Source organism: Octopus bimaculoides, chromosome 24 (genome assembly GCF_001194135.2).
Source record: "Octopus bimaculoides isolate UCB-OBI-ISO-001 chromosome 24, ASM119413v2, whole genome shotgun sequence".
Lineage (NCBI taxonomy): Eukaryota > Metazoa > Mollusca > Cephalopoda > Octopoda > Octopodidae > Octopus > Octopus bimaculoides.
Genome location: NC_069004.1, coordinates 15,357,714 through 15,371,438, shown reverse-complemented (window position 1 = coordinate 15,371,438; position 13,725 = coordinate 15,357,714). Strand labels below are relative to the sequence as shown.

The 13,725-nt window shown below is 36.9% G+C and overlaps 1 protein-coding gene across 1 annotated transcript in view; it reads left to right on the top strand.

Moving 5' to 3' along the window:
• The first annotated feature begins 2,080 nt into the window (after positions 1-2,080).
• LOC106882225 (E3 ubiquitin-protein ligase TRIP12) overlaps positions 2,081-13,725 on the top strand; it is a 74,906-nt gene continuing 63,261 nt past the window's right edge. The window contains exons 1-3 of the mRNA XM_014932823.1: positions 2,081-2,295; positions 3,243-3,329; positions 7,972-8,736. Of these exons, the coding sequence (XP_014788309.1) occupies positions 2,081-2,295; positions 3,243-3,329; positions 7,972-8,736 (1,067 nt within the window). The remainder of the gene's footprint in view (positions 2,296-3,242; positions 3,330-7,971; positions 8,737-13,725) is intronic.

Below are 13,725 nucleotides of genomic sequence, written 5' to 3'. Positions count from 1 at the left end.
TTTTCCTGTGTTAGCACCCTCTTCAAGTCATGTTTGTAAATGTCCACATATAGCAGTGGGCTTCTATGGACTGGGATCTTTTGGTGAGCTTTCCATACATGGTCTAGTGTGTCCTTGCTTGACATGTGGTCCCCCCACAAGATTTCCAAATTCATTGTAGGCATTGAGGGTAAGGCAGTTTCTAAGCACATGAGCTTTGTCCACACTCTTGGAAAACTTGGTCATGCCAGTGGCAGCTTTGTCTATTGTGTTTTGGTTTGAGAGAAAGGGTTTGGGAAATTGATGCTCCTAGGTAGATGGAGAATTTGTCCCCCACTCACAGGATGAGATCACTGATATTGATGCTGGGGATTTCATTAACCTCCTGGCTTACAGTCTCTTGTTTAGTCTCCTGGTGGTGCTAAACTCTTAGCAAGCATGTGTGACTTCACTTCTTAGTTTCTTGAGATTCCACTATATGTCATAGGTTGAAGCAGTATCATAATCAGCAAAGATTATTTCTCTGATTAGAACCTGATACACATTGTCATTTTTAGGCTGTAATGACTGAAGAGTTTGTTGATGGACCTAATACGTCAAAACACTCTACCAGTTTACAGAAAATTCTCCCAAAACATCAGGATAATATAGACTTACTTCACTTTGTATAGAGAAGAGCTTTTAAAATTATCTTTGAAATTGCATTGTCCACTGGCTGCTACCATGGAAAGAAGTGATATTGTTTACTTCTCATGGCATCAAATTTTCTCACAAAATCAAAAGACTTAAGTCACTGAGGGCAACATAAATGGGTTGTCTGTGTTGCCAGTTCTTCTGTTTCTGCCTGAGAAAGACTATATCAGTTAATGGTCTCTCTTCTTTGAAGCCACTCTGAAACCTCTTTACAACTTCTTGATTGAAAGTCTTGTTGATGATTTTGAGCAGAGATACATCTCTCTGATTGTTTCAGTTGCATTAGTCCCTATTTTTCTTGTACAGTGTGATGTGTATCACATGCAACTTTGGCAACTTAGCTCTGCTCTCACCAGCAGCACAATAGCTTGTGAAGATGATTCACTAGCACTGGCTTCCAGACTGGATTAGTTCTGCTGTGATGACTGCTTGGTAGCTTGCTGTGAGCAAGATGATGACCTTATGTATTTCACCTTTTGTTGGAGCTAGGCTCTTCTCTTTTATGATAGGCAGGGTTGGGATCCTGGCAAAACCAAAATCAACCATTCAGTTGGTGGAGTATGATTTGACAGTCTTTTGTCTCTACTTCTGCATCAACTTGGCATGGACTTTGATAGCTGTATTCTCAGACTCCATACATTCCTTGCATAATTGCTACTGTCAGTACAAGACTGAATGTTCTGACAAATTTTACCACTAACCACTTGCACAGCATCTAACTGTTCTTGCCATTGCAGTGGTGTTCTTTTCTGCTGGGTCTTGCAAATTGACTAAAGTTTGCCTAAGACAGGTTGTATTCAGACTAATGATTTCTCCCTCTTCTCAACGTATGATGTAACCATGTTACAGTGAAGATGAATTACTACCTCTCTATAGATGTGACTGTTTCCTTTGAAGGCTCATTCCATTTGGTCATTGAGTTTTGTGTGAAGTTCTGAGTTTGTTACCCTTATGGTGTTATGTGGGCATTGTTTCTGCTGGGTGTGGTGGAGCTTTGAGTTTAATGAGATTTTACAGCACATTGTGTTGCAGATGGCATAGTGAAAGCTAAATGTGAGAAGCACACTCTTGATGGCAGCTCACCCCAGTAATGTCATTGTCTGGACCTTCGATATCAACAGGAGAGCTCCATGAAGTGGGTGAGGGTGTCTTGAAGAAATGTGTTGGCAATGCACAGTTTTGTAGGAGCAGAACCCCAGCAATTTCTGGCTTTTTTTTTCTTTGCCAGTGCCAAAGTATCCCAGAAAAAAATTAGTTAAGAGTTGTGGTACAATCTGATTCTAGATTTGAAATTATATTGCTGAATGATGTTGGATTCTGGTATCTTGCTGCTGACAGTGCTGAGATCTTCATAAAACTGTTCTTTTGTTTCTTGAGGAGCATAAATATTGAAAATGATTAGATGATAATGCTGAAAGGCAGAAGGAAACATGTTCTCTGGAATATTGGAAGGAGGAACTATTATGAGCAGCAGGCTATTTCTGACAGCAAAACCAATGTCATGCAGGTGGGGTTTTTCAGAGAATCTGCCTTGCCAGAAACCAATCCACTAGTCTCTTGTACTGCTTCTTTGATTAGCTGTGGGGTGTTATGCTGGGGAAGAGACCAAGAGAAAGTGAGAAGGTAGTGGTAAGTGGAAGGAGGAAAAAGAGAACTATATATATAATCATCATAATTGTTTAACATCTGCCTTGCTTGTTGGCATGGGTTGGGCAGTTTGACAGCAGCCAACCAGGTAGAAGACTACACTAGGCTACTGTGTCTGTTTTGGCATGGTTTTTACGACTGAATGCCTTTCCTAACACTAACCACCCTACAAAGTAGACTGAGTGCTTTTTACATGGCACCATCACAGGCAAGGTCAATTTTGGCATGGTTTTTACAGCTGGATGCCCTTCCAAATGTCAACACATTTCACAATGTGGACTGGATGCTTTTTACTTGACATTGGCAGGATCACCAAATAACTTGCAAGACTATCAGATGTTGTTATATGTTGCTGGTCGCAATGCACTTTGCATTGTTTTAGCTTTTGAATGATGCCACTCCGCTGGCTTAGTGTGCAGGCCATCATTCATCCCTGGTTGGAAGGCTGTTCCATCGTAGGGCTTACACATTTACAGTTGTGTGGACTGGAGCACTGTGAAACGAAGTGTCTTGCTCAAGAACACAACATACTGCCTGGTCTGAGAATTGAACCCATGATCCAGTGATTTTGAGTGCAACACCCTGATCACTGGCCACATGCCTACACACACACACACACACACACACACACACACACACACACACACACACACACACACACACACAGTTCTAATTATCTTCTATATATATATGATAATCCAAAACATGTTCAGCATTGTGCAATTTATGTACAGCTCCTAATGACATTCCAGCTATTTTCCTGACCTTTCTGATCCTATTTATTCACCTTCAATAGTAACAACTTCATTACAAGCCAACAAAGGATACCTCTATGTGGTCTCTGGAATCACTAGAAATAAGTCAATTTCCAGTTTCTTCAGCTCAGAATTGATAAATGTTTTCCTAATCTTTTTGATTTGTAGGTCATCAAAGAGGCCAGGACACACGGTCCTAACATTCCAAGTGGCTAGTTCTATGATTGCTGGTTTATTCTTTGTTCTCTGTGTTTTGTGAGGTTTGTTTAGTGATAAATTCTAAGCACCAAGCACCCACTGAAGCAGCAGACAATGGTGGATCAGCAGATTATTGACCAGAGGATGTCTGGATTGAGGTGGGCAGTAGCTGATTGGTGACGTGATGAGCACTCCCACTCTCAGAAACAAGCTCTAGTACATGTACCTACTACCAATCTGGTTAGATTTATTACTCATAACTGCTGCCTCTTCATTGATTTTGCTACTTTGCAATAGCATCTGTGAGACCTCTCTGGAGTCTGGACCTCGATGATGATTGTAGTGATCCTGAGTTGCCTAGATGTGGAGTCCCTCTTCACCTGGCAGATGTGATCCAAAGAAATGCTAAAACAGTACATTTCCTATTTGACATAGCTATCAGAGATGTTATAAGTTGGCATAGTATACCATCCAACTACATTTGGGAGTCTATTTGGGAATTTTTTATTTGGATATACTTTGTAGGATAACTATCAACCATGTCTCACAAACCCAGCACACTTATCTAGTTATAGTAGCGTCTCTCACCTTATTTTCTCCCCAGGCCCCACTTTAACTTTTCAGAAAAATGATGTATGCCCCACCAGTGGTTGGAAAAAAGTTTTATTTTTAATATTTCACAACCATATACTTTCCTTAAAGAAATATCCACACAAGATCATTAGAATAGCACTATATTATTGCAAACAGTTTTCAGGCAGTATGCTTGGCTGGAGGGATTGGTTTGGTTAGGCTGAGTATAGGTGTAGTAGGTTTTCTGTGAAAAAAAGATTTTCACGGTTCCATATTTCACTTTAAAAGAAAAAAAAAAGGATCCCATGCCTCACAACAATCTTCCCAAGCCCCACTAGTGGTAGCCTATGCCCTACATTAGGAATCACTGAGTTATAGCATAGGATACTTACTTGCACCAGTTTTGGTTGAAACCGGTGTACTGAGTGGTGCTGCTATAGACACTTTTATATAGGAGAGGCAATGAGTTCACTTGCACCCTTTCAGCTGTTCATATTAATGTCTAATGTGATACACTATGGACAGTATTTTTTCTTTGAAATATAATCACTAAAATGTGTGGAAACTGGCAGTGGTCTGTCTGTATTGGCAGGAGTCAATTTGAAGGCCTTTTCTGAACTGTTACAATGCTTACTTACATAAGTTTGCTTTTCTATTTCTGTTTCATCATTCTATTAGGATTTTGTGTGTGTGTTTTATCTTTATTACAACATAGAGCCTTCCTCGGGTTCCAATGTTAAGTTGTAATATTTTTGCTTTTCTTCTGGAAGTGTTGCTGATGCAAGTGAAATGGATTGAAAAACATTGATGTGCTTGACTTACTGAATGACTGAAACTTTATCTTTTTAATTATAACAAGCATTTATAACTATAACAGACAATAATTTTTGTTCAGTTTTAGAGCATGTTTTGTTGGTCGTTCTTAAGACACATCATGTTGGCAAAGACTTATATTGCCTGTGAAGAGATAAGATTTTTCTTTTTTGTTACTCTTTCTTTTTATCTCAGTGGGTTGAGTGCTTTTTAAAAAAATTTTAATATTTTACATTTAGTTGTTTTTATTTCTGTTACTAATTATGAAGCGGTCGAAGAACGTAGAGTATATTTATCACCAATAACTGCATTTGAAGCTGAAAACTTTTGATGCTTATTTTGGGTAATATTTTCTGATTATTTTATGCACCTATTTTGAATGTTTTAAACTTGAGCAAAAAATTCACTTTGAGACATTTTAGATAGCGAAAATTCCAGTTTAGTTGTAGTCATTGTTATTAGATGAAACATAATGGTCTGTTTGCCTTGATAAAGTAGATTCAATTCTGCTTAAATTTTTAGTGTTTTGTGCTAGAAAAATACAAAGGGCATCAAAAGCAACTACTTGTGGCTAAAATTTTAGCACCATCTTGTACTACAATGGAAAAAGAATTATGCCAAATTATTTGTGAAAAGATATGTGTGCCATTTTAATTTTAACATAAAAGAAATAGAAATATTGCACTGGATGTGTGCAAATAACTTTTAGAGGGCAGTTTCTAATGACCAATGAGTACAAGAGTTGGTTAGTTTTACTCTTTTTTTTTTATATATATGTATAGTAGAAACAATGGAAGATAGAGTATACCAGAAACTTTATCACAATGCTCGTTTTGACACATCCTGCATTGCTCCCTCACGGATGGGAAACTAGACAATGAATTATGGTGCATCCCACGGTGCAGAAGCATCTTTTCAGGTGATGTAATACAGTTTCTCGTTACATAAGTAATGTTTTGCTCTTAATCTTAACTTGAGCATGTTGATGATAGTGGTCATATGAAATAAAATTATATATCTATATATAATTAGAAGAAAAAATTGGATTAAAAAGTCCTGGCAGTTATCAATAAAGCACTCAGTATTAAAAGAATTTGGTTATGAATGTTCAACAATCAGATACCAGTAAATGTTAGTAGAATACATATCCCAGGTAAATCCAAATATCCTTTTGCAGAATTTTGAGAAATTCAGAGTATTTAACAACAAAAAATATGTATAGAGAAAAATGTATCAATTTACATTTGAGCCAACAAAATTGCTGTCATTTATTTATAAGAATTGTTTGCAATAGATATGTGCATGGAATATGTTGTGAAGGATTTTGTTGTTTTGAATTGAGAATGGCATCTGTCTTACGAAAGAAATGAACTTAGATCTTCACTGGCAGTCTGCCCATAAAAGACAATAGAACCACCACTATATTATATCTAATGTTGCTGCCACTCATAACATCTGCATGTTGCTAATGTGGAAATAGAAGAAAAGAAAGAAAAAGAGAGCCACTACATAACTATGTTGCTAACTTCAATATAATCACAGTGAGTTAAACTGGTTTAAAATATTTGCCCACTTTTAGATTTATGATGGACCTAAGATGGATTCCTTAATGTATGATAAATTTCATTTGTGTATCCAAACAACATATTGGAAATACTATCATTTTCAACAAAGTGCAATTCCTAGAAAAGTGTTACCTGTACTAGTTTTTAATCCCTGTCCTAGAATAACCTTGATAGTTGCTCTTGACAATTTTGTTTATGAAATGATATATAGTTATAGAAGCCTTCCTTTTCAGTAACAGCTTCCTTTCATATTGATAATTCAGCTTTAATCCTCTTATACTACTTAGATGTTTTTTTAGAGCTACAATATTTGCGATGATTTATTGATTTGATAAATCTTGTCTCTTGTTATAGAAACATACAAAAAACAATACTTTAAAGTTGAACCCTAATCTTGTTTATCTCTTGTAATTTGTAAACCTGTAAAGTTTCCAGGTTATATATTTTTAAAAGTAGTGCTTGCAATGGTTTTTATAGTAACAAGAACAAAGTGCTGAAATGGCTCATAGTCTAATTTTAAAGTAATTAGGAAGAACAAAATGAAAGCCTAGAGTAATAGATGACCGTGTCTGTTGAATGTCAGAGAAAATACCTTGTGGCATTTTGTTATGTACCTTCATGTTCTAAGTTGAATCTTTGTCCTAGTCACCGTGTTAAAATATCACCAGCTAAAAACTGGTGTTGATATAATCAGATACAGGAAAACAAAACTGTTTCTCAGAATGATCACAAATCAGTGAATGAAACCAGTAAAAGAACTGTTATTGTTCTCTTATCTAAAATATGAGGCTTTCTAGTTTTAATTTGTTTTATTTTTATGAGATGTAAGTACTATTTAACACAAACATGTCAACTTTCTTACTGATCTTGCATAGCCTCCTAATGAAGGCAAAATTTTTCAAGTTCTATTTAAGCTTAAGTTTAGGATCTTTCACAGACTGAAAGAAAATCAGGTTAGGTTCATTGTTCTTTTTTTATGTGTAGATTGTAAACTAAATGCTTTTTTCTAAATTCCTTAAAGTAAAATTTTAGAAACTGTTTTTATTAAATGTTGGACCACAAACCTAACAAAGGAAAGATATTTACTTTTAGGATAAAAATTAATACCTGAAGTTTGTACCTAATTTAATTTACCCATAGTTGTTTCTGTAAATTAAATTCCATTTAATTTGTAGAAATATTTGTGTTTGTTGCTTTTGTTCTTTGAAAATAAAATTGATGTCATTAAGGTGAGAAGACCAACTGATTTTTCTTTTCTAAAACTATGTATACATGCATATATGACAGATCTGCAGACAAACTCACATAAACAGCTATCTCTTGCCTTCGCATCCCCTCTCTCCAAAACTTTTCTTTTACCTACACTCTGTGACATTCACCCATAACCCTCCCCTCTCTCTCTCTCTCTCTCTCTCTCACACACACACACACATACACACACACACACACACACACTTACTTGCATAATGTCTGCAAACCTTTACTCATTCTTACTTTTGCTTAGGTTTACACATAAGTTTAAGCTCTAGTATGATAGGGTATATTGGTAATCAGAGCAATGCTGGTGATTAGAAGTAATAGTTGATTGCTACTAGTTGATTGTTTTAGAGAGTAAAATCTGAAACTCCTCTCTAGGCTGCACATGTTTGTATTTCATGTTAATAGGGACTCTTATGTCACATTGTTGGTTTCCTTTTTTACATTGTCAGTGGGGCTGTATCTAAATACTAATCTTCTCTTAATTTTAGTGGTGGTAAAACTACTGCAAAAGGCTTCCCTAGAGAGACTTCAGATTCTTCTGACAAAGTACAGAAAAGCAGGAAACGATTTAACAAAGAAACTATTGAGGAATCTGCTTCTGAGTCAGAATTTTTTGTGGCTGCACATGCTTACAAGAACCCTATAGACAGTGGTGGCTTTGGTGCAAAACCCAAACGAATTAAGTCAAAAATTCCTGTTCGTACCACTAAAGTAGATAATCCTTTGCCTATTCAGTTAGAGAGCTCAGAGAGCCTCCCACAACCAAGTGGATCAGGATCAGCTGTGGATTCTAGTTATTCTAAAGCTATAAAAAAACAAGGATCACGAAAGAATTTGCGTTCTGGTTCCCATTCAGAAATTTTGCCCACTTCAAGCATTCGACTTGATAATCAGGTAAAAAGCCGAGGGAAAAGGAAACAGACCAAAAAGAGAGAGAGCAACCCAACGTCTTTAACAAGTGAACTTCACTTGAACAACGCTGGTCCATCAGGTACAATAATTGCAGCTGTTACTACTGAAGAAGACAGTTTGGCAGCTGCAGCCGAAGTCCGCCCAATACCTTCTAAAAAGATCAGGACTTGTATTCAAGATCTGAACAGTGGAAAAGAAGCTTCTCTATTAAAAGCATCATCTAAGAAAACAAGGAGTGGAGTGCCAAACAGATCATCTACTTCAAGAAGTGGGGTAAACAGGTTGGACAACGTCCAGTCAGGTCTCAAAGCCAAAAAGACGGGATCCTGTGCTAGCAGTAGGTGAGTTTTCCGTTTATTTGAACTCTTCTCAACACTGGTTCCTCTCTTCACTTAAATGCAATGTAAGATATTTCTTTGCTGTATTATGTTTTCGTTTTCATATCTGTTTGTGTTGTAGTTTTGATTATCCAACAGGCTGAAGGATTTGATTTGTTTATTTTGGAATAAACTAGCTATAATTATTATTTTTTTATCATCTGTACGTCTGTGGAAAATGCTCATGTTTGTTAACCTACATGAGCATTGTTTTCTCAGTTGTAAAATTATGTGAATTCCAATTATTTTGAATTGTATAACACTTTTCATAGTTGAATTCCTCATGTTTTGTGCAGTTGCTATATTTCTCCTGTTGTAATGGACTGTTTTATATTTCTCCTGTTGTAATGGACTGTTTTATATTAGAAGGTTAAATTATTTTGACATTTATTGAATTGGTGTCTAGACATTCTAAGATATCATTAATATTTTTCAAGGTTCAAATCTTGAATAAATTTCCAATTTAGCAAACTCAAATTATGGTTATTTCTCCTTTATTTACTTGTTTGTTTTATTCATGTCTATCAAGTAACACATTACATTTAATACAATCTTGTTAATTTTTGCCTTCATTAATGTTTTGTTAAGTTTATATGATATATGAATATTGTGAAGATATATTACTCTCTCTCTTTGAATATGCATTAATCTAATTAACCAGTAAATAACTATATGTAACATAAACTATATATTTCCCTTTGTGAACAAGACACACTCCCAGGCCAATGTAGACTCTGTTCAAATGCTAGACATTACAGACTCTTATTGAAGAGTACATCACAAAACTTGAGTTCTGTGTTCAGAGCTTGAAACTATTTTTAGCTTTTAGCAGCTACCCCATACAACATACTCATATAAATGTATATTTTACATCATACAGTTGGTTTCACACCTACCATAGTGTACTTGACACATGTAGATGGATGGGCCACATGCATTTAACATTGCCTCCAATAGAAGACTATGTACTGGATAGGTAACACTTCACAACATTCTCTGAGTCCCCAATTTCTTTGTGCTCAAATATGTCATATTTGTATGTCTTATTCTCTAAACTTAACTCTATACTACATTGTTTTAATGTTTCATCTTCATAAACTCACTGCCTAGATCCATACTAAACATTTTAGTTCTCCTATAGAACTTAATTTTTGTTTTTACCTCTCTAAAACAATACAAATTAAATGTTAACCCCATTAACTTTGCTCTGTTATTTCTGTCTCCCCAGTGTAGCGATTTGAATACATTTTGTTTGTTTGAATGAAGCAGGAAGGAAAATGTTTACATAAATCTGTTATTATATTTTAAAGTGTTTATGATATATCAATGTGGTTGGACAAGAAGAGCTTTGTTTTATTAGAGAGCAGACACAGTGTGAGCCATATATGGTGCTCCTCACTTTCATTTTAAGTTGCTTTTATTGTTGTCCTTTGTCTCACTGTATAGGTTTATGGATGCATATATGTGTGTGTATAGATTTATGGATGTTGTGTATACATGTGCAATGTGTACTGCTTTGAATAGATTTTAGTTGAGATCATGCAATGCAGGCATGTCTGGCATCATGATGGATCTTTTAAGACTTGGATTATAATTCATTTTCTTACAAATCCTATGTATGAATTCATATTTAATGATTATGAAGCGTTATAGTTAATAAACAGAATCTTCCGATATTAAAATATCTGAAAGATGGTAGCACAATCAGATTTTGGAAGGTAAAGTAGTTCAGTGTAATCATTGTTAAGCATAGTGTTAACATCTCTATGATGGCATCAGTATTTTTGCTTTTCTATTATTTTTGGCTTTAACAACTAATACTGCCTTGTCTGTTGGAACCATTGTAATTAGGCTCAATCCAAAGTGACCTTGTGGTAGAATGGGATTGGCATGTTTGGGATTTCTTCTTCGAAGTGCATGTTGTTACATTTGAAAGGACGAAATTATTAATCCAGAAAACAGCAAATAACATGCTGATCTGTCTCTGATTGACAATGGGTCTAAAGAGGGACCCCCTAGAGTTGTGTATTTTTGAAAGGCATGTGGTTTAGTGGTTAGAAGTATTTGGCCCATGATCGTAAGGTCTCGAATTTGATTCCTGGTGGCATATTGTGTCCTGTTTGATGTGTAGTGTCTGTGTGCATGAATGATGGAATACAAATGTGTTGAGAGAAAAAGTGGACAGAAGAGGGATCTTGTGTGAAAGAGAGAAAACCGCTTGTATGGCCATGTGATGCAATTGATAAAGGGTAATTGTGTAAAAGTTGTCAATCACTAAACATGGATGGAACCTGTGGAAGGAGGAGGTCCATGAAGACATGAGGCAAAGTAGTGAAGGCTAATCTCAGGATGTTGAGCATCATAGAGAATATGACAAAAGACCTGTATGATTGGCAATTCACACCAAAACTGAAGTTCCAAAATCATTGTGAACTGGGCCCTGCCCTCAGACCCATATCTGTTCCTGTCAAACTTTCTCATCTTCCTCTCACTCATCGCTTCTAACTATGGCACTATTCAGCTGCTGTAATTCTATGAGATCAGAATTGTATATTTCATCCTGTTCTTGTTACCAATCATCCTTTTGCTTGGAACCACTTCTTTTTTGACACGCTTCCCTCCTCAGTATCATCTGTTCCCACTTTATTTTTCACTGATCACTCACTCCTTTCTGCAATCTGCCACCAACTGCTCCACTCCTCCACTTTGTTTCCCCACTCACTACATCCACTTCTAATGCATCATCTCTGTATTTTCCTTCTATCTACAGTTTGATTATTCTGCTACTTTGTGCCCTCTCTGTACTACCACTTATCACCTCCTCAGGCTACTTCTGTTTCTGATCATCTTCTCTAGTCACTACATTCACTGCTACCCTTCGTGAACTTACCCACTCACTCAGCAGAACCCTCTGCCCCAATTCTCTCTCCTTCTCACCTTGTACCTTGGGAATATATTCTGACACCTTGTCACCACCATCTTTATCTCTCTTTCCAGCTACTCCCACCTACTCTTATATAATAAGTTGCCATGTATCTTCTCTATAGCAAGACACCTGTTTCTGTATGTCTTTCTCTCTTTATATATATATATATATATATATATATATATATATATATATAATCTCATACTTTGGCCTCTCAACACCTACCATGAAAGCCATTTCCCTCTCACTACACTGCTAATCAATCAAAGGAACTTTTTTGTCTTGCAAGTTACTTGTTACTCACAGGTGCCAGTGCCAAGAAAAGAAAGCACTCAGTACACTCACTCTGCAAGAGAGAGTGTCTGATAGGGTGAGGTCAAAATTTTTACCACGCCAACTGAAACCGGGTCACTAACACAGTTCTGCTGCAACTCTGTGCCAGAGACCAGGTTTCAGTTTGTGCGCTAAAAATTTCGACACCAAAAAGTAAATGCTTAACAACTTTTGTATATATAACTTTCTGAATAGCTATACAGCTATGCACTGCAGTGCGTGTGTGTGTGTGTGTGTGTGTGTGTGTGTGTGTGTGTGTGTGAATATGCACACACACACACTGAGCTTCTTTCATCATGGTCATGTCAAACATTCAGCTACTGTTTATAAAGGAGACATGTCTGTGCCTGTCAAGCTTTCACCTTCTCATCTTCCTGTCACCTATCACTTTTCTAACTATGGTATTATTCAGCTGCTGTAATTATGAGAGCAGAGTTGCATATATAATCCTGTTTTTGTGCTACCAGTCATTCCTCTCCTTGGAACTTAGCAAAAACCAAGTTTCTGGTAGTTAACTTAGCAAAGACCAAGGTCCTAGTACGCAAGAAATTGGACAAAACCCTTCAGGTAAATAGCCCTGCTCGATATGTGGGAAGGTTATAGGCAGAAATTCCATTGGGTGTACCCAGTACAAGCTATGTACACACAAGGTGCAGTGGAATAGTAAGATGATTAATGGAGAAAGTAGTGTTTTTATGTGGAAGATGTACGGGAGCCATAAAAACCATAGATACACAGGGGTACTAATTTCTGCTACCTAGGTAACCTACTTAGCAGTGAGGAGGTTATACAGAAAGTGTAATTGCTAGAATAAAAATAGGATGGCATTAGGAAGGGCATCCAGCTGTAGAAACCAAGCCAAAACAGACTATGGAACCTGATGGCCTTGGCCATTCCTGTCAAGCTGTCCAACCCATGCCAGTATGGAAAACGGACATTAAATGATGATAATGATATCTTATCTTCTTCCAGGGAGGGTTGTGGGAATACAGTCCTCACTTACCTCCGCCATAGTTTCCTATCAAAAGCAGCCATCATTACACTTCCTGAATGAATTCTTAAACCTGACCAGCTGAGACTATAGATATTCTCCAACCATCTTGTTCTTAGTCTACTCCTTGGGTCCCAGCTGGTTGGCTCAGCTTGAAGAAACCGTCTTGCAGTTCTTCCCTGTGGCATTCTAATCCTATGTTTGTAGTACTGGAGCTGTGACCTCTCAGTGCAGAGAAGTAGCAGCTCAAAATGGAGAGACATCTCGATTTCTGATTTATGCTTCCTGTCTGACGTTATTCCAGAGACCCTTCAAAGAAGCCCCATTCCAGATCCTTCCATTCACAATCATACTCTTTCAGTCATTAGGTGAGGAGAGGCACAAAAGCTAAATTGAAGATAGCAGGTTTGCCTTTTTTTAATTTTTTATATACTAACCTTTCCTTTTCTGAGGATTGAATGTTTCAATAGTTATTCAAACATCTGAAAACGTTTTATTGGAAATAAAGATTTGTTTTTTTTTCTGTCTTATTTCAGTGGTCGACGTTCCTCGGCTGTAACAAAACGGCAAGGCTTAGGCAGTCACACTAGTGGAAGCAGTGCTGGAGGGACGTCGAGACCGCTTGCCAACAGCCCAATGTCTCAGGGTCAGAATACAGAAAATACTGGCTCAAGTGGAGGATCCACTGTAGGAGAAAATGCAG